At 40.9% G+C, this 19,968-nt stretch overlaps 1 protein-coding gene across 1 annotated transcript in view; it reads left to right on the plus strand.

Moving 5' to 3' along the window:
- NTRK2 (neurotrophic receptor tyrosine kinase 2) overlaps positions 1-19,968 on the plus strand; it is a gene marked incomplete at both ends in the record, with an annotated part of 199,766 nt that overhangs the window by 21,877 nt on the left and 157,921 nt on the right. The window contains 2 exons of the mRNA XM_084278353.1: positions 1,040-1,108; positions 6,074-6,228. Coding sequence (XP_084134479.1) covers positions 1,040-1,108; positions 6,074-6,228 — 224 coding nt within the window. The remainder of the gene's footprint in view (positions 1-1,039; positions 1,109-6,073; positions 6,229-19,968) is intronic.

The raw sequence follows: 19,968 nt of genomic DNA on the forward strand, positions 1-19,968 counted from the left end.
AAAATACAGTAAATAAAATCTCTGAAAGGTTCTATTCTAAGCAGTTACAGAAGATCCAGCTTGTAATGTCTTTGAAAATTATCTTGTACTCAGAGACTGAGGATGGAAAGTTTGGGAAGTAAACACTGTGTTCCTTACTCAGGGAGGGGAAAAAAAAAAGAAGAGCTTTAATCCCTGGTTTTAGACGCAGTGCAACTTTAACTATGGAGCCCCTATGGCGCCTTTATAATACCACATAAAACTCATGGTATTTTGGCTCATAACACTGATTTGCACTGCACTGCTGGCAGTTATACAGCTTACTGCTCTCACTATCTTTAATTGGTGGACTGATAAGACCGTCGAAAAACAGCATTATTTTGCTTTGGGGTGGAGAAAGCGATTTTGTAAGCCTGGGATGGGAGGAGTATTTCTGATTCAGATGAATATTTCTTTGCTCTGTATAATGGGAGAGGACCTTTCACTTAATTACCACTGGAAACCATAAATGCTTAATTGACATAAAAAAGCCCAATATAGGCATTTTACAGTTTTCCTTTTGATCTTCCACGTGGGTGCATAATGTATATGCAATTTGAAAAGAATAACTAAAAGGCTGTGATGTGGATGTGCACTAGCATGTGAGGAGGGCTTATGTGAGTACAGATTTTGGTGCAGCATCAAAGAAAGGGATACACCCATTTCACTTATGAATAAATTGAGCATGTAATTAACACCTGGACTTTACAAAGTACTTTTGAAACACAATTAAATCTACTGCTTTTCTGTAATGAATAGAAGTGCTAAAAGTGAAAATATTGATCCCTGCCGAGTTTGATTTGGAATGTATTTGACTTTAGGTGGAGATTGGATTCAAACCCTTGAAATCCATCAAACCATAAAACAAGACTGAGCACCATTTCTTTGTGACTGAAGTCAAAGGAATAAGGGTTTTTTAGAGCTGGTTTTAGTTTGTAGTGGTTTTTTAAGAGACACACACTGTATTTTCAGTGTAAGAAGCAGCAGTTCTAATTAATGCAATCTTTCTCTTTTCCCATAGCAATTTATCCAGAAACAAGCTCTCAAGTTTGTCCAAGAAGCCTTTTCGCCATCTGGGTTTGTCTGATCTGTAAGTTGTCATTTCTTGAAGTTTATTTTTGGGTGGAATGGTTGAACAAGAATTCAGAATTTGTTCTGTTCAAGGTACAGGTCCATCAATGATTAGGGATGAAATTCTGATCCAAAGAAAGCAGCGATGCTGGACACTTAAATGAAGAGAGATACTCATTCCAAGTCAATAGTATCTGTTAAAAGAATGTAGAGATCAAAATAGCCTCTTCCCTTCAGCTTTAAAATACTTTATTGTGAGATTACTTCACACAAAACTGCTGGTGTTTGTGGTAAATATTGAAGCTAGTGAAAATACAGCCTTCTGTGGATCTTCAAATGAAGCCTCCCCCCCATATTCTTATATTGGCCCCCCCAGCAGCTTTGCTTCTGACTGGCTATTGAAGAATATTTTTATTTTCTCAAATCCTTTGAGTTGCATTTTGCTTTATATAATCATTTGGTAATGAAGCTCTGGTAAACATATATTTGTTGATTGCTTCAGTATTACATTTTTATCCTCTGTTCCTTCAAGCAGAATTTCGGTATTGGTATACATTCCAAAATTTTGGTCGTGTTGTGCATTCTTTGCTTTTAAGTGGGACTGCAGAGAGCCTGCAGGAGTTTTGGGAGGGCTAGGGCTGCAGAGGAGAGGGAGATTGCTGCCATGGAGCTCAGAGCAGAGTCAGAAGTTGTCCAAAATGCCAGTCCAAGAATTACAACACCAGCCTTGCAATACTCAATCTCCTCTGGTGAACTTCAGCCTGTGAGAAATGAAATGAACAAATCCCAGTGCCAGAAAAAGAGGTTATGCCCCTTGGGTATGTTTTGTTGGTAATTAAGTTGGTATGATCACTTTCTTTACAGCCCAGGGATCATTGCTCACTGGAATTTTCTTTCATAACTTGGCGGTCGCCGAGCTCTCTGATGGATAGACTAGTTGCAGTTGCAGAGCACTCACAATTGCTCTATGCCTTGCATAGGTCTGCTGGTTCTGAAGTCCCTCTTCCATCATGTGCTGTCCTTGCCAAAAAGGCCATTGTTTGTGTGCACTTGGCTGAGCTTGTATGTTTTGTAGTCGTCATGACCTCAAAAGAAATAGATATGGGTCTCATTTTTCTGAGTAGTTAGCGAAGAGGCGGAGTCCCCTCTTTGCCCTTTCCCTGGGTTGCAGAAATGTAAGAATGGGTATGCTCTAGCTTAGGAAGCATGCAGAAAAAGGAAGCGACTGCCATTTCGAAGCACACTCTGTTTCCAGTTTCTCAGTTTGTCCAGTGCCAGTAACAGGCTTATTATCCCAGAGCATAAATCTGGCCACTCCTGAATCTGTCCATCTCAGGTGAACAGCTTCTTTTAGGCTTTGGGTGGAGTGAGTGCTTACAAAGATTTTGAAGGGAGAAAAACATGAATGTTGCTGTTCTTTCTGAAGAAGTAGGCATGTTTCTGGCCAGAAAGAAGCAAAAAAAAGGGTTTGGGACAGAGAGTGAGAGAATCAAATGATACAAATATGTGATGGGAATTAAGGAAATTAAATTTAACGAGGCAGGGGAATAGTGCTTAGAGGCAAAACAGCTGGCTGATGCGAATTAGGAGTGAATATATTTGTGTTAACATCAGCATTAAACAACGGCCATTCAGTGACCTGGTAGTAGAAGCAGGGGAGGGGTACTGGGAATGAAACAGACATAGGAAAAGTGGACTGTGTGAAGGTTAAATTGAGTAGTAGCTGAGGTGTGGAGACAGTGTGTGATGCGGGACAAGTTGAGAGAGAGAGAGGATGGAAAACTGAGGTAGAGTGTTGTGGACTTGGGAAAGACTTAGAATGTAGGGGTAGAAGAACTGAAGTTACACAGGGACTGTGATAAAATGAGATAAACAGATGTGGGGGAAGTGAAGCAAACTAAGTGTGTGGGGCAAACGCAGAGCCTGAAGGGAGGAAAAAGAATTACAGAATGAACATCAGTTGAATGATTCCGCTGGTAAGTGGCTAATACATGGGTGGAAAATCAAAAGGAGGAGATAGAGTAGTGGAAAGGGATGAAAAGTTCAGGATAGGGTAGGAGATACTCACTGGGTATTGTAGAGGAGGAGATACTACTTTAAAAGGCTCGTTCTCTTAGAATAAACTGTAACTGCAACTGTAAAATTACAGCAAACTAGATAAGGACATGTAATTTGCTTTTACTAGGTAAGATTCTTTCTTTCACACAAGTGTATGTGAAGGGCCAGCATGCCTCTATCCAGCATCCTGCCTATGACAGGCCTAACTGCCTTGGTGGGTTGAACACCAAATAATACCATGGAAGAAGAGGACTGCTCAGGCATGAGTCAAAGGGAGTTTCTCTTTTACAGGGGAGTTTTAGATAGAAGTGAACACTGGAAGTAAATCTTTATGTTTCGAAAATGCATGTTGTAGGTTTTGACCCAAGGGATCCTAATGTTCGTACTCTGTCTTGAACACGTAGTTCTTGTCCAAGCTGTGGTGGTATTGTAGTCCAGCATGTGGCTTCTGTGAATACATATTCAACAGGAGAAGTGCCTGAAGACTGGAGGATAGCCAATGTCACTCCAGTCTTTAAAAAGGGCAAGGAGGATCCCAGCAACTATAGGCCAGTCAGCCTCACTTCTGTCCCTGGAAAGGTGATGGAACAGCTTGTTCTGGATGCCATCTCCAAGAAATTGGAAGAGAAGAAGGTCAAGAGGAGTAGTCAGCATGATTTCACCGAGGGGAGATTGTGCTCGACCAATCTCATAGCCTTCTATGATGTCATCACCGGCTGGGTAGATGGAGGGAGAGCAGTGGATGTCATCTACCTTGATTTCAGCAAGGCCTTTGATACTGTCTCCCATGACATGCTGATAGCAAAGCTGAGAGAGCATGGGATAGATGAGTGGACAGGGAGGTGGGTTGAGAATTGGCTGTCGGACCGAGCTCAGAGAGTGGTGATCAGTGGAGCAGAATCTGACTGGAGTGGTTCCCCAGGTGTTGGGTTGAGTCCTGTTTAATGTCTTCATTGACGACCTTGATGAGGGAATAGCTTCTACCCTCAGCAAGTACCCGATGATACAAAGCTGGGGAGGGGTGGCTGACACGCAGGAACACTGCGCTGCCATCCAGCGAGACCTGGACAGGCTGGAGAGCTGGGCAGGGAGAAACCAGATGAGGTTCAACAAAAGCAAGTGTAGAGTCTTGCACCTGGGAAGGTGTAACTGCTTGTATCAGTACAGGCTGGGGGATGACCTGCTTGAGAAGAGCTCTGTGGAGAAGGACCTGGGGGTCCTGGTTGATGACAGGTTGTCCATGAGCCAGCAGTGTGCCCTGGTGGCTAAGAGAGCCAATGGGATCGTGGGGTGCATCAGGAGGAGTGTGGCCAGCAGGTCGAAGGAGGTGATCCTCCCCCTCTACTCTGGCCTGGTCAGGCCCCACCTGTAGTATTGTGTCCAGTTCTGGGCTCCCTGGTATAGAAAAGACAGGGATCTCCTGGAGAGAGTCGAGAGGAGGGCTACAAAGATGGTTAAGGGCCTGGAGCATCTCCCCTGTGAGGAAAGGCTGAGTGAGCTGGGATTGTTCAGCCTTGAGAAAAGAAGACTAAGGGGGGACTTTATTAATGTTTATAAATATCTTAAGTATGGGATGCAGGGGGAAATGGCTGACCCCTTTTCAGTGCTCAGTGCTTTCAGTTCCGCACCAACATGCGGAAGAACTTTTTCACAGTGAGGGTGACAGAGCCCTGGGACAGGCTGCCCAGGGAGGTGGTGGAGTCTCCATCTCCGGTGATGTTCAAGACCCATCTGGAAGCCTATCTGTGCAATATGAGCTGGGGAGCTGCTTTGGCAGGGGGGTTGGGCCTGATGATCTCTTGAGGTCCCTTCCAACCCCTATGATTTTATGATTCTATGATATTTCTCCTTCAGAGACTCACGAGAATGATCCCTGCAGCTGTTAATCCTCCAGGAACTGCAGATTGCTTTTGGGGGAACAGGTTACAGCTTTGATAAGCTGAATTTTTCGTGACTTGTATGCTTCATGTCCTCAGAAGGCATTTATGAGCCTAGATCCTGTGAGCAACCTGAGCTCTGTTCCTGTACATTGAAAATACTTGTGAAATTTTGTTAAGAGCAGTCGTTGTCTTTGTAATGAGGTGCCTTAAAGAGCTGCTTACAAATGCTTTATTGTATCTCATCTCTGCCTGTATGAGAAAAAAAAATAGCCCTGTGTCACTTCTTGCATAGATATTGGGATTTTTCTGCTCATATTTTACTTGGGCATTACTGCATCGCATTGTTGCATAGTTTTATTAAATTTTAAAACCAGAGTTTGGTAACTTTAATAACCTGGGGCTTAAGTTCCCTGCACCATACTGTACACCTAGATAATACGTTTCTGTTTCAGGGACATTTTCTGAGTTACTGCTACTTGATGACATTACCTAGGATTTTACTGTTGAGATTCTAGAGTGTTGTAGCAGATGAAATTTCAAGGTTAGGTAAAATCCTTTCTTATGATTGTAGAGTTTGCTAGAGCTTGCCAATAATCCATGACTTCTTGACTCTGAAGAATTTACCACCTTGCAGCAGTAAACCATTTCTGGCATGACCTTTCTGAGGTAGTTGAGCAGAGAGTCAAGTGTAGACAAGAGGAATTCTGATCTCTGCTTGACTCTTACGAAATAAAATGGAGCTTGATGGGAAGATCACTTTTCCATGTGCTCTAGATTTACACCAGTGAACTGGAGATAGCAGTTGAGCCTGTGGTGTGATCTCTCTGATCTATCGTAGTCTGGATTCTTGGTGCAAAAATAGCTTCATCCTCTACATGGAAACTGTTATCCACTTAGAGCTTGCATTTCACTGAGGTTAATAAGGTTGCATTCTATCCTTCAACTTAAACCCATCTGAGTGTTTGGGAGTTCCCCTGCCCCCCATTTTTTTCTATATGCATGACACATTCTGCATTCTAAAATGGCTGGGGTCTTTTTTGCTGTAGGATATTGGTGGACAATCCATTCAAGTGTTCCTGTGAAATTATGTGGATCAAGAAATTTCAAGAGACCAAGTTTTACACGGAAGCTCAGGATTTGTATTGCATAGATGACAACAACAAGAGGACAGCCTTGCTGGATATGAAGGTCCCGAACTGCGGTAATACTTGTTTAATATAAAATTACTGCTTGGCTGTTGTGAGACAGGAAAAACTAACATTCTTTTTTACAAAATACCTATCAGGAAGACAACAGCGCTGCTGATGGAAAAGGCTTCAGTGAACATGCTAACCACTCAAGTGATCTTCCTCCCCATATCAAATAATTGGTGGAGCTTTCCTTGATACTTTAAGAATCTACCATTCTTCAAGTGCAGGAAAACAGTATAGTTATTATAGGTAACACATAAAAAAATACATAAAATGCTTGTGCTTTTGTTAAACTAACTAGTGCTTCCAAGCTCAACAGACACAAAATTTTGCCTCCTTAGTGTGTCCCCCCCCAAGTATTTTTGGTTAACAAAATCCTTATTTTTCTTAAAAGATACAGACTCTAGTGCTAGGACCATAGGAAGAAAATCAAAAAGAATTACCTGCTAATAGAGACAAAATAACAATATCTCTGCTCTTCATACCGATAAAACTTACTGAGCTCACTTGTAAAGGTGATGCAGAAGAGCCTTAACAAGCCTATGTGTGTAACATTCTGCAGCATGCAGAGAGCGGAAAGATGATGTTACAATAAGGTGTCTTTTTTTCTTTTGTACACAACTTTGCTGCCAGTATATGGTCCTGGGACAGCTGGTCAGAGATTCCACCTACTAGTTGAAGAGATTTCTTCTCTTCCATATACAAGGGGCAGAGGCCAGCTGTTTCTGACATGACATGAGACCTGTTGGGAGTCTGGAATTGCCTGTGCAGAGTGGGACCTGGGGTACCCAGCAGCAAGCATGCCAGCAAGAAGGAAGGGGAGCAAGGGTGTTATCATGGAGGCCTAATTTGGATTGGGAAAGCTGTAGGTGAAGGTGAATAGCAGGAGGAACACAAAAACAATACCTTTCTCCTTCCACCTGTGCCCATTGAGTGCCCTTTTCTCCACTGCCTTCACAGAGGCTGTGACACCCTCTGATAGCACCTGCCAGCAAGAAGCAGCCATGGAGGGGAGATGCTGAGACCCCACACGTGAGCGTGTAAAGGCTGTAATACGTTTTATGGCCATGTATTGGTCTTGTGTCCAGGTTGCTGCTGGGCCCAGGTGTGGTCGTGTATTCATGACAAAAATGATGCTGGTGTCTGGTGCAAACAAAAAAAAAGCACTGTTTAGGGGGTCTTGTGTGCTGCAGGACCAGATTTGCCTGAAGTGGGGGATGATACCGAGCTGCTCTAAACAGACACAACTGTCTGCTCCAGCTGGATGGACTGGAAGGTAGGTTGGTCTGGTGGATGTGGAAAGGTCTCCTGGTGGGCTGAACTCTAGCATAGTTTTTTGAAACATCCTTGGCTGGCACATCTAGAAGCTACCAGGTAGCTAGTATTTTTCCTTTGAAAACTTAAATACGTAGAATTAAATGTATGAGACATTATTCTTTCTTTCTTGGGAGTTCTTGGCTATCTGTGGCCTGCACTCTTGATGCTGTGTAGGTGCATGTGTGTGTACACATGCACGCATCCAGTGGGAATATCTTCTCTAAAATACTTGCCATGACAAGGGAAGGTGGTATTCTAACTTGTGGAGGAAGAGGAAGAAGAAAAGTAAGTATATACAGTACTCAGATGTGAATTTCCAGCATGTGGATTTTCCATATGTGGAATGTTCATGAAGATGTGTGTGGATGTCAACACATGCCTGCAAATTATTTGTTAGTTTACAGGGTGTATATAGGACTAAAACTTACTTATTTTTTTTAATTTTTCTTTTTTCTTTCCACTAATTTACCTTTTCCAAAGTGAACCAATGCAGGACATGTATTTTTAATAAAGATGATAACATCTTCTTTTGCTAGACATAGAATAGAGAATTCTAGGTGAATAGGAATGACAATCTTGGTGAACACAGGCTGTGTTTTGGAAGATCTCTGAAAGATCCAGTGAGTGGCTCTGGCTTTCAGTGTCCGTGCAGGTATTCTGTGTTTAAAAGGACGAGACTTAATAAAAAAAACCACCGATGAAGCTGGTTTATTTCATTTCCAGAACTTTCTGAGAGGCTAATAGGCAGAATTGAAAGAGAAGAAGAATTCAGCTTTTGACTCATGAACTTTTTTCTTATTGTGACCTATGTCACCTTTTCACCTCCTTTTGATAACAAGAGAAAGTTTTGCTTGTGCAGGCCTTTGAATTTTGTTAATAAAACGTATTCTAATTTTCTGTACTAATGAAATGGTTTCATCCCATATCTCTGATTTTTTTTTTTAATTTAGAAACAAAGGAAACATTCGCTCATCTTTCTGTGCAGGTGTTATTAATTACTTCATAATATTATAGTAAGTGGCCTGTACAGTATGTGGTAAATGTCTTGGTAATGGGACATCTCGCTACTGTGTGCTGTTAATACATCTCTTGCTGGGAAGTTAGAAGAGGCCACTGTGGTTTCTTGATCATAAGGCTTTGGTTTATAGATAATTGATGTGAAAATTAGCAAAGTTCTGTGGTGCTTTACTTACTGTTTATATGGTAGAAGTGTTCATTAATGTGCTGATTAAAGGGTGGCTGCAATTTAGATGCCATCAGCTTTGTGATTTCTTTTCTTGAGGTTTAAAGTCTCATTTAGAAGATCGTTTCCAGCTGCAATATTAAAAGTGTCAATCAATTGTTACAATGTTTGCAGAATTATCTTTTCTGTTGCATTTGAAATGCATTTACATGTGATGAAAATTGTCAGATTCTTTTAGTATTAAATTCACATTTAATTACTATGTCAAAGGTTTTTAAGTTGCGTCAACCACAGCAGCATTGGTAGAGCCTTCTGTGTAAGAGGAATGGTGCTGTTTGTTTTTGCTGTTTTAACAGCATTTGCTGGTTGTAGAATATGGATGGAATCACCACATAGGCCATACTTCTTCTTCTTCTTGTTTCAACCTGATAAATAAGCATTTAGAAAATCAAAGAGATAGAACTTTGTTTTTATTACAATTTCTGTAATCTCTGCCACTGGTGCATTAAGTCCCTGGAAGCAAGGCATGTCCTGTTCCCAGGGTGAGTTCACTCAGAAGTCTGCAGGTCCACTGGAGCTCACTGAATGCCAAAGAGGCAAGACCATGTCTTTGGGACTGGTTATTAAGGTGTTTGTTGGTCCCTTTGGAAGGCATTCAAATGTTCAACTCACTGATAACCAAAACAAGTCTTTTTTTCTTGTGGTATTTCTGGGAGAAGTGTGAATGCTACAGCTGTCTCTGCAGTCCTATGTAGATTTTTTGTTGCTCCGGACCTCCATCTGATAATGGCATTTTGCCTTATCTGGCCAGTTTAGTTGATCAGGTAGTTTTATATATGCTGGTGTGGTGCTTCTTCTGGCTTTCAATTCTGTTTACTTCCCCAGCTTTGTAGCTTACTTATCCTATACTGTTCCCACAAGTGTTTTCTTTGTTGTTACTGGCCATGCATGCTAGCTAAAGTCTACTGGAGAAAAGTGGCAAATTAGTCTCATGTACTAATTTGTTGTACAAATATCAAACGTATGTTCAGACTGGCTGTTTATTTACATATGCAGCCAGGCATTGGAAATGTTGTCTGATCTAAGAACTATGGGATTTTATGAACTCTAAAATTTTTTGCCTGTCTCTTCCCTTGAGCATGAAGTACTGTGGCATAGCTCTTACTGCTGCCTCTTATGTATGACTGACAACATTTCAGAAGTCATTGTAATGTAGAATTACAATCTAAAGAGATGGGTTGCCTTTTTCTTGCTCAGTTGGGGAAGTCATAATTTTCTACAGACAATTGTTTTGATGACTGCTAATGGACTGGACTTGATCTGGCTTCATTTCAAACTCTTTCTGCTGGTAGATTTTTGTCCTAAAGGTAAATAAGCAAATGGTAATATCAGACTTGAGGCAGGTGGTTATAAATTCTAAGGGGGAAAATAGGCAAAATGAAGGACTGATGCATTTATTTCTTTGACTTTACAGAAAAGATTTGTAGTATTAGTAAGTCAATAAAATAACCATTAGATCTTAGGCAATCACAGTAAAATGCAGTCTAAAACCACAAGCGAAGGCATAACCCAGTGGGTGTTGACATTTTTTTCCGTTATCAGCAAGACTTCACAGATAAGACTATCAGAAGGAGAACATTACAGGCAGAATGAATTGAGCTTAAAAAAAGCCTTAAACATTCTCATGTTTACCTTTCAGAATATTCATGGGCTCTCTAGCCTGTGTTGTTTATTTTGGCTCAAGAACTAGATGTTATGCATGATGAATGATGGCAAACTGTTCTTATTTTCTCTGTAATAGCTTTAATTCTTATCTGTGATCATGGGCAGCATGAGAAATGTTTTTTATGAGAGTTTTGATAGTAATGAGGTTTCACTGTTGAAAAGTTGGGTTAGAGTTTTCCCAACTTAATTAAAACAGTTTTCATTATTGCAGCTTTTAAGTGAAAATGACCAATAATTTATGGGTGTTTGAAAAGGCAACAGGAATCTCATTTTCAAATACATGTGCATAACTTCCTGGTGAGCATGCATGCTTTTATCTGCTCATGAAGTAACCAGTAACTGTCATATGGATGTCTAGACATATACGTAAATCAGGGCATGTGAGGGGCGATGTTTCTGCATGTGTGATTTACGTGAGTATCTCATATTTTAAAAAATAATAGAATTTTATTTTATAATTCTGATTCAATTTCTGCTTTAACTTGAATGCAAACCTTGTTAGTAATAGAAGTAAGGTACTAGCTCAGGGAAAGACATGTGTCTTGATCACTCAAGCATTGTTCCTGAGCTCAAGTGTACTGTGCAGGTTTGCAGAGGTACTCTCGATGCCTGAGCGTACACTGATGACTAGGTAACTGTATTCTGAAGTATAAAGAAAGGCCTTTTTTTCACTTTGAAAGTGGAGACATTTCACAAGGGCATCGCTTCAGACTTATACATGGTATCAAGAGTGAAACCCATTGTTTTACTCCTTTGTGCTTTGCTCTGAGAATGTTCATGTTTCAGGATCATGTTTATCTTGTCACAATATTTGATGAGTCAGCATTATTTTCTGTATTACCCGATAAAGATATAAGGATTACAGCTGCGTTATAGTGCTTAGTGAAGGAGAAGCCATTTGTTAGAGGTTTGTTTGCATAAGGTAGTTTAGATCTCATTAACTTGCATTACAAAGCTGTTTAGCTCTTGGTTCATTTGTTAAACTTGCGGCTGCTGTAGTCAGCCCTATTGCACCAAATGTGTTTGGGTTTTTTTTTCCTAAAGTCATGGATAAACTAAAGCTTAAATACCAGTTAAATACCAGTGCTGGACACAGTATTCCAGGTGGAGTCTCATGAGAGCAGAGTAGTGGTCACCTCCCTTGACCATGCTGTTTTTGTTACAGTACAGGACACAGCTGGCTTTCTGGGCTGCAGCCACTCACTGCCAGCTCATGTTGAGCTTTACATCAATCAGCGCTCCCAAGGCCTTCTTCTCAGGGTTGCTCTCAATCCATTCTCTGCCCAGCCTGTAGTTGTGCTTGGGATTGCATTGACCCCTGTACAAGACATTGCACTTGACCTGGTTGAACTTCATGAGGTTCACACAGGCCCACCTCTCAAGCCTGTAAGAGTCCCTCCAGTCCCTCCAAAGTCTTGACTGTGGCACACAGGTTGGTGTTGTGGTCACATTCGCTGAGGGTACACTCGATCCCACTGTCCATGTTTCCAACAAAAATTTTAAACAGTGACAGTCCCAGTACCAATCCCTGAGGAATGCCACTCATCACTGGTCTCAATTTGGGCATTGAGCCACTGGCCACAACAATTTGAGTGCAACCACCCAGCCAGCTCCTTACCCAGGGAGTGGTCCATCTGTCAAATCCATGTCACTCCAGTTTGGACAAGGATGTCATGTGGAACAGTGTCACATGCTTTGCACAAGTCCAAGCAGGTGATGTCAGTCACTTTTCCTGTATCCACAAATGCTGTAACCCCTTCATAGAAGGCCACCAGATTTCTTAGGTCTGATTTGCCCTTAGTGAAGCCATGTCAGCTGTCACCAGTGAACTCCTCATTTTCTGTGTGCCTGAGCATAGTTTCCAGGAGGATCTGATCCATGATCTTCCCAGGTACAGGGGTGAGACTGACTAGCCTGTATTCAGTCTGCCTTTTTGCTTTCTTTAAAAATGAGGGTTATGTTTCCCCTTTTCTGGTCAGTGGGAACTGCACTGGACTGCCGCAACTTCTCAAATATGATGGAGAGTGGCTTAGCCATGTTGTTTGTCGGTTTGCTCAGGACCTTTGGATGCATCTTCTCGGGTCCCATGGACTTGTGTACCTTCAGGATACTTTGTTGTTCTTGAACATGATCTTCCTCTACAGTGGGTGTTTTTTTGTTCTCCCAGTCCCTGTCTTTGCCTGTTGTGTCCTGGGCAGTGTGACCAGAGCCCTTGCTGGTGAAGACTGAGGCAAAAACATCATATAGTACTCAGCCTTCTCCATATTCTGGGTGACCAGGTCTCCTGTGTTATTCTGGTGGGGGCTTAGATTTTCCCTTATCTTCCTTTTATTGCTGACATATTTATAGAAACTTTTCTTGTTATCCTTCACATCCCTAGCCTGATACAGTTCAGTGTTTTAGCTCTCCTGACCTGCGCTCTGACTGCTTGGACCGTTTCTCCATGTTCCTCCCTGGCTACCTGACCTTGATTCCTCCTTCCTGTGTAGGCTTCCTTTTTGGATCTGAGTTTGCCCAGGAGCTCCTGTTCTCCAGATGTAATTTAATTTCCCTAACCATTCAGAGAATTTGAGAGAAAACATGGCTGAGTCTCCTTCAGGAGACTGCTAGCAGGGAAGTCTTGTTAAGGTTCACAGTCTCTGTAGAAGCATACGATCTGCAAATTCTTGCGGACAAACTCTTGATATTAGGAGTGGGGACAAGGTCAGTTAAACTACTCAGGTGCTGCAGGTTCCTTTTTTAATCAGCACCTTCCTAACTAGAACCTTGGCCAGGCATAGGGACCTTAAGAGAAAGGTCCTGGGCAGAAGTGAAGGAGCTGAGGTAAGCCTTGGGAACAAAAGTCCTTCACCTGTTTTGAAATGTAGCAGCAATCTTCAAATCTTCTTTAGGTTGAGTGTGGGATATGGCTCACTGTTCAGGGTCATTTGTTCTGCTGCATGTCTGTGGGTGGGTTTTGCCTGCCTGGCATTCATGTCAGCATTTGAAACCCTGGATGGGTTGACAGTTCTTTGAAGGTTGTGTTTGTTGCTGTAATCATCAAGATGAGTTAGCAAGCTTTGTGGTCTCTGCTGCGGTGCACGCCAGCTCTTCTTAAGAGAAGCTTGTTCCTAGTGATACTTTCAGTTAAGCAGGGAGTCATGGAGTGTTTAAAGGCAAAGTAAGGGTGTATTGGCTCTGGGAAAGCATACTTTAAAGTCTCATCATCTTCCGGTAGAGGCTGTACTTGTTTAATTATTTTCTGTAAAGGTTCCCAGCTGAATGTGACAATCAGGCGTGTCATGATTGGAGGCAGATTTCTTTTAGTATTTTAAAATATTTGGGTGGCTCAGTGAGCTGCCACATCACTCATTCTTCTTCCCGACAGAAAGACGTTCCTCCATAGACTAACGAGGTGGGTGTTGTAAGTATCAGATCTGGTGCAGTAAGGAAATGAGAGTTGGGCTTCTAAGAAGGTATCCAAGCAGCAAGCACATCTAGCAAGAAGAGGTCCAAAATGAGCTTGTTCAGTGTGCATATGCCTTCCAACTGCTCATTAGGAAATACTGAAGGCATGGGAAAGTCCTAAATTCTGGTCTGAATGACTCTTCTCAGGGCTTTGGCAAGAAGCCTCTACGTTTGGACTCAGTGTCTCCCAACGGTAGGAATTTGTGCTTTTCCTTACAAAAGGACATAACAGGAACTGCTCTTTTTTTTTTTTTTTAAGGTTAAAAAATATTTTTAGATTAAAAAAAAATTGGTAGTGGCTAAGGGAGGAGATTTTGTCGCCCTTCTCTTGATTTATATTCAGTTCAGGAATCTAGAATACAGCTTTGAGGATAATGTCCTCACCACTGATGTGTAGAATGTTTCAGACTATTCTAGCTTAACCCTGTCAGACCTGTGCAAAGTACTGTGGTCACTGTGGAGAATACCCATCAAGATCTGCTCTGCCGTGCGGTGAGCATATCTCTATTTAGTGTTTTTTTGGTGCTCTACTCAATAGCTATATATTCTCCTAAGGCGACAAAGGGGTTCTGATCTGTGAGTGTCTTAATTTACATTAACACTCAGTGGGCAAAGTATGGAAATATGCTGGGGAAAAGAATTATGATTCAGGATTCTTTGTCCTCTTTCCCCTTATACCTTTCAGATTAGTACCTTTATTTTTCATTTTAATCCAAAGGAAATTTCAAGTTTTGTTGTGCATGATGGTAAAGGTGCAGTGGAGAAACAGAGAGAAATGCCTGGTGGTTAGAGCAGTGAAAAGAGGAGTTGTGATCTTCTCTTCCCTGTAGCTGGAAAGTGATCTTTGGGCTCTAGAAAAAAGAAGATATATGAGAGAGGATAATTTTATTAAATGTTCCTAATTTCTGCTAATTCTGTATTTTATTTGCTAACATGTTTTTTTAATTTTCATTGAATATGACTCTGATTGTCATCTTGGAATAACTTCTGTAAAATGTCTTCAGTTATCTCTGTGTATTGAGCATTTTGATTCCGTGGTTGTGATACAACAGGAAACAGTAACAATGATTTATATTTAATTCTTTTTTTTTTTTTCATGTAAACTTTTGGGGTATCCTGTTTATAGTGCTCTAAAGATGCAGCCAGATTGAATTTTGGCCCTGTTGTTCTGCAGAGTTCAGTGGAAACGTGCCCATTTAGCTCGTGACTGGAAGTTGGCTCAGAGCTTGTTGGCCGCAGACAGTTGCTAAGTGAAACACAGGAGGTGTATCACGTATCCAACAGCTCCTAGCTTTATAGCTAGAATTACTAGAAAGTTTTTTTTGCTCTGTTTCTTCTTTTTTTTTTCAAACTCATAAAAACCCACTGGAAAAGATCCCTGGAATTTGTAAACATCCCTGTATTTTCAAACAAGGCGGATTTTTAATAGGATGGTATAAGAAAACCCTGCTTTTATTACATCTTAACATTGACACAACCTATTTGGAGCTAGTAAGCACTCTGAAATTTGCAGATTCATGTGCACAATTCTTAACAAATTGCATGGTCAACCATCCTGTTTCCTGGCTCCAAACTCTACAAGTAGTGGGTGTCACCAAGCTGTACTGTAGCGCTGTAATGAGTTGTACATTTTCTCCCTAGAGAGAAAGTAACAAAACCAAGGGGGGCCAAGAACCTTGGACAGTAATGAAACCTTACGTGAGCCAAGCAGACTGTGTTTGGGCCTCTGTATCTTAAGAATTGCAGGGGATATTTTATAAACCAGTGGTTCTGGTAGTCTGGTTCAGCCATGTTTCAGTTTGATAGAAAATTGCCGGGTGAGTATTAATGTAATCATTCTGGATCTGATATATTTATTAAAAAGATGATTAAGGATTTCAGGTAAGGAATAAAATGACGTTATTGAAATGCAGATGCATTTGGCCAGTTTTGAGGAAGAAACTGTCAATTTTTTTCTTGGTAACTGCTTGTTCTTCTCACAGAACAGGTTGACCTGCAAAAATGTGCCAAGCTGAAAAGAGATGTTGTGGGCCATATTGAAAACCAATTAGTGACATTGCATCATGGCTAGACTCCTGGGAGTTCGTTGACAGGTCGATGAAAATCAAGGGCTTAGTGTGCAAAGGATAGCATAAATGAATGCAGTAGTGGAGCTAAGGTGTTCTTCCAGATGCTCATTTCTTCATAATGTCATTTCTTAGATATTAGTGAGGCTAATTTGCCACACTGAGAAAATATTTTGATGAAGGTTTTTGGGCAGCTGTACAAATTCCAGAACTAAAGAGATGAAAGCTGAAACTGAAAAAGTAAATCTGGAAATAATTTTGAAAATAAGTTTCTAACTGTGAAGGTAGTGAACCAGGGAAATTACATTTTTGGGCGTAATGGTAGATTGTTTTTCTCCTTTCTTAAGTCCTTCTTCTTCTAAAAGTTCCTTCTATAGTATATTGGCTAGTGTGTTAGCTTGGTGCTGAGAGTTGAGTTACAGACTACAGTTTGTTTTAATACTCAGTTATTTCTTAATTAGGTCATATCCTTCCTTTGACATATAGTGACAGTCTGGTTCTATCACGGCCAGTGTTAATTGTAGGAAGTAGTGAGCAGCAGCAGGAAGACTCTGAAAGCCCTGTAGAAATTTAGGTGCATTCTTTTTATTAATTTGCATTGACAGTTGAGTAGCCAAACGCTGTAGTAACCTTTTGGAAATTTCATCTGAAGTATTTGGTTTTGATTGCCGAAGTCCCAGCTATGCACAGTGAAGTGATGAGTCATTCCCTAGTGATGCTAGACAGTTCCACTGCCTGATGGCCTGGGGCCACTGGTTTGTACTAATGATGGTCTGTGGAGGTAATAGCTCCCCCTCCACTCCCCAGACTTAGAGGAGTGTTAGTTTCTTCTAAGGTGTGAGAGGATATTTAGAGAGACTCAGCTGACATAAATGAGTTCCTCCTGCTAGTCTCTGTTGTGTCCAGTTGTGCTCGCGTGAGGGAAGTGACTCCTTATTCTAATCCAGACCTGCCTGTTCTCAGGAATTCAGTCTTACCAATTTGAAGATAAGAACAGATATTCTGTATTTGGTGAAATAACATACCTGTTTAATACACCCATATGTAATGAAACACATGGATTTTAGTGTACATTTTCTTCTACTAAATTGTGTAACTCTACATTACAGTTTGAAATTCTCAGTAGCAGGCTCTGCCCTCCCATTTTGGTAGAGATTGAAAAGTTTAGGATAGATTATTGAGAAGAAAGGGGACTTGAGAAAACAAAGTAAACCAGAGTGGTCTGAAGGTCATTCAGAAACTCTCTTTTCTCTGTCTCGTCAGAATGGGAGCACACTCAGTGAATCTGAATGTCACAGACAAACTTCAGAACTGGTAAAAGGCAATGGCTCCTCTTTCATGGCCAGTACATCTATGAAACTCATTTCTGCAAAGGTTATTAAGGCCAAGAATATAGCAAAGTTAAAAAAGAAATTGGATACTAGCAGGGTTATTACTGATATTCAAATGTATAATAATTAATACTATCAAAGTTTGAAAGACATATTTTGTTTCAAGCTTTGGGGCACAGAGTAATCCCTGTCTGACAGATATCAAGATGAGACTTGTGGAAAGATGATGTCATGTCTACCTTGCATGGGCTGTTACACTATAGTGTAAACTTACTATGCTTGCAGTATGCGAAAGTATTTGAACCTGTTGTCTGATTGCTTGTATCAATTACTGTATACAAAAGTATCAACAGATGTGATAGTCATCAAGAACACTGTATTTAACCAAATTAAGTAAGTAGTAAATGAAGCATGGTTGGATATCTTTGTAATTGTGTAGGTGTCAAAATGCTACTGACTCAGAAATGGTCTCACACTACACTGAGCATCCATATTGAACACATGCGTTTGTTGGGTTGCATTGTGCAGTTATTATTCACTACAGGTTTTGCTGCTTGGTCTCATTACTATGTCAGTAAGTCCATGGTACCATGTTTTCAAGATAGGAGGTTTTATGCTACTGTCAGCTTTTTCCATACAGAACCACTTCTCAACTAATGTGTGTTCTGCTGTGGAGCAGTCTGGGTGCCACTGGAAGTAAAGCATCAAATGACTTCTCAGTCAAAGTTCACGAACTCAGGATACCCACAAAAGATTAATCCCAAGGCAATTCTTGTATCTGTTTTACACTTAATGACCACAAAAATAAAACACACGCAATAATGTAAGCCCTCCCCTCCCCTCTCTCTTCTTTATTCCATTCCATTCCACTTACACTTTTTTGCTGCAGTGTTTTCTGGTGGGTCTTGAAACTGCGTTTTAGTAAAACTTTAGGAATCTATAGAATAATAAGCACTATTATTTTATAACCTTCTGGCAGAATACAAGCATGATGTAGCTGTTTCCTTCAGAGACAGGACACCAACATGGCATGCACAGACTTTGGCAACTAAACAGAACTAGATGTAATTCTGGGTGGGAAACAGAACCAGTACCAGAGGAATTAAACTTCAGTTGCCTATCCTCTAAATAAACACACTGCTGGAAGAAGTTGTCTCATAACTTAACAGCTATTAAAAGGAGGGCTCGAAGGGAGCAAAGTTGTTTTTATTTTTGCTTACATGAGAGGTTTCATGTGAAATGATGTGTTAGCAGGAACTGTGCAGTCTTGCATGGGTGAACCGCTAATCTGTCATGTAGACCTCATCCCAAGTGCTAGGGCCAGGAAGAAGCGGGGAGCTTTAATATCTTCACACGTTCAGGTCTGGCAAGAGTAGTTGGAACTGTTTTCAGAGGTGGTGTGGAAGTGTAACTTTATAAAGCAAATGATCTCATTACTTCTCTCCCTGTTCCCTAACCAGCATAATTAATATCCAAATGTTCTCTAAGATTAGTTTTATTTCCTGCCCAGCTAGTTGACAGACACTGCTGAGATTTGAATTCACAGCAGGCGAGAGCAGATGGCTACCTTCGCTAACAGATTACTGCATCAAAGCGTACAAACTGTCCAGCTCTGTCTCAATAAACTTCAACATATGATTTATAAAGTGAACATAATAGAAGAAATCCATGATGCCTATAATGGGAATTGTATTACAGGACTACTTAAAGCACTGGGAGAATTGCCTGAGCAGTTATTGTATACTTGTGCTGATCTTCAGATCTTACTAGGCAAGAAAGCACTGCCTGGAAAATTGTCTTCTCTTCGGTAGTACTTCCTCTCATTTAATTTTTATTGAACTTAAAGGGAGGTTCCCAATACATATAGCTTGTACTGATGATCCGGCAAACATATGAATGCATTCACACTGATTTGATGGTTAATTGTTTGTATGAAACTTTTCACATGGGCAGAAAAGTCTCTGCTAAAGTTCTATACCTGCAAGTCCACAATGAAACTACTGCACTCTTAACTAAAAAGAAAAACCCAGACCAACAACAACAGGAAAGAGAACTTGTTTCAAACAAAGAAAAGTCATTGCAATGACATACCCAGCACAGCCAATAAGGTTGGTTTATTAGAGATGATAAATTGCAAGTAAAACTTGCATGGAACAGTTGATGAGAAATGCCTCATAAAGGAGACCAAGGCTTTTTGAAGAGTATTTCAGCTCCAATTGATTGGGCAGTATCTTTTAAGTTAGAAATTTATTTTTCTAGCATCTTGCATAATTATTTATAATGTGAATAAATAGGAAATGAGAGGTCCTCTGTACCTAAAGTCTATTTTTCTTGCTAGTATTATTTTTAAGAGGATCAGTCTATATTGCCACGTGCTTTTGTAAGTGTTCAGTGTATATGTACTCTTCAGGAAGCTCCCATGGTTTTGGGTGCTGAAAAATGAGATACAGAGTGATTTACGGCTCTGTGAGATGGAGGGGGAGTTACAGTTCCTGCAGAATCTGGACTTGTTTCCTGGTGAGTGGAACTGTCTCACTGCTCTCCTGTTTCCCTAAGGGCAATAGTGAAGTCTGCTGAGGTGCCTTGGTGAGCAGCTCTGTGCAATTGCTAACCCTCTTTTCTGGTTTTGTCAGTTCAGTGCTCCCTTTCCCTCATTTTGCACTTATGATACAGGTTTTGCCC

Source organism: Gallinula chloropus (genome assembly GCF_964237585.1).
Source record: "Gallinula chloropus genome assembly, chromosome: Z".
Classification (NCBI taxonomy): Eukaryota; Metazoa; Chordata; class Aves; order Gruiformes; family Rallidae; genus Gallinula; species Gallinula chloropus.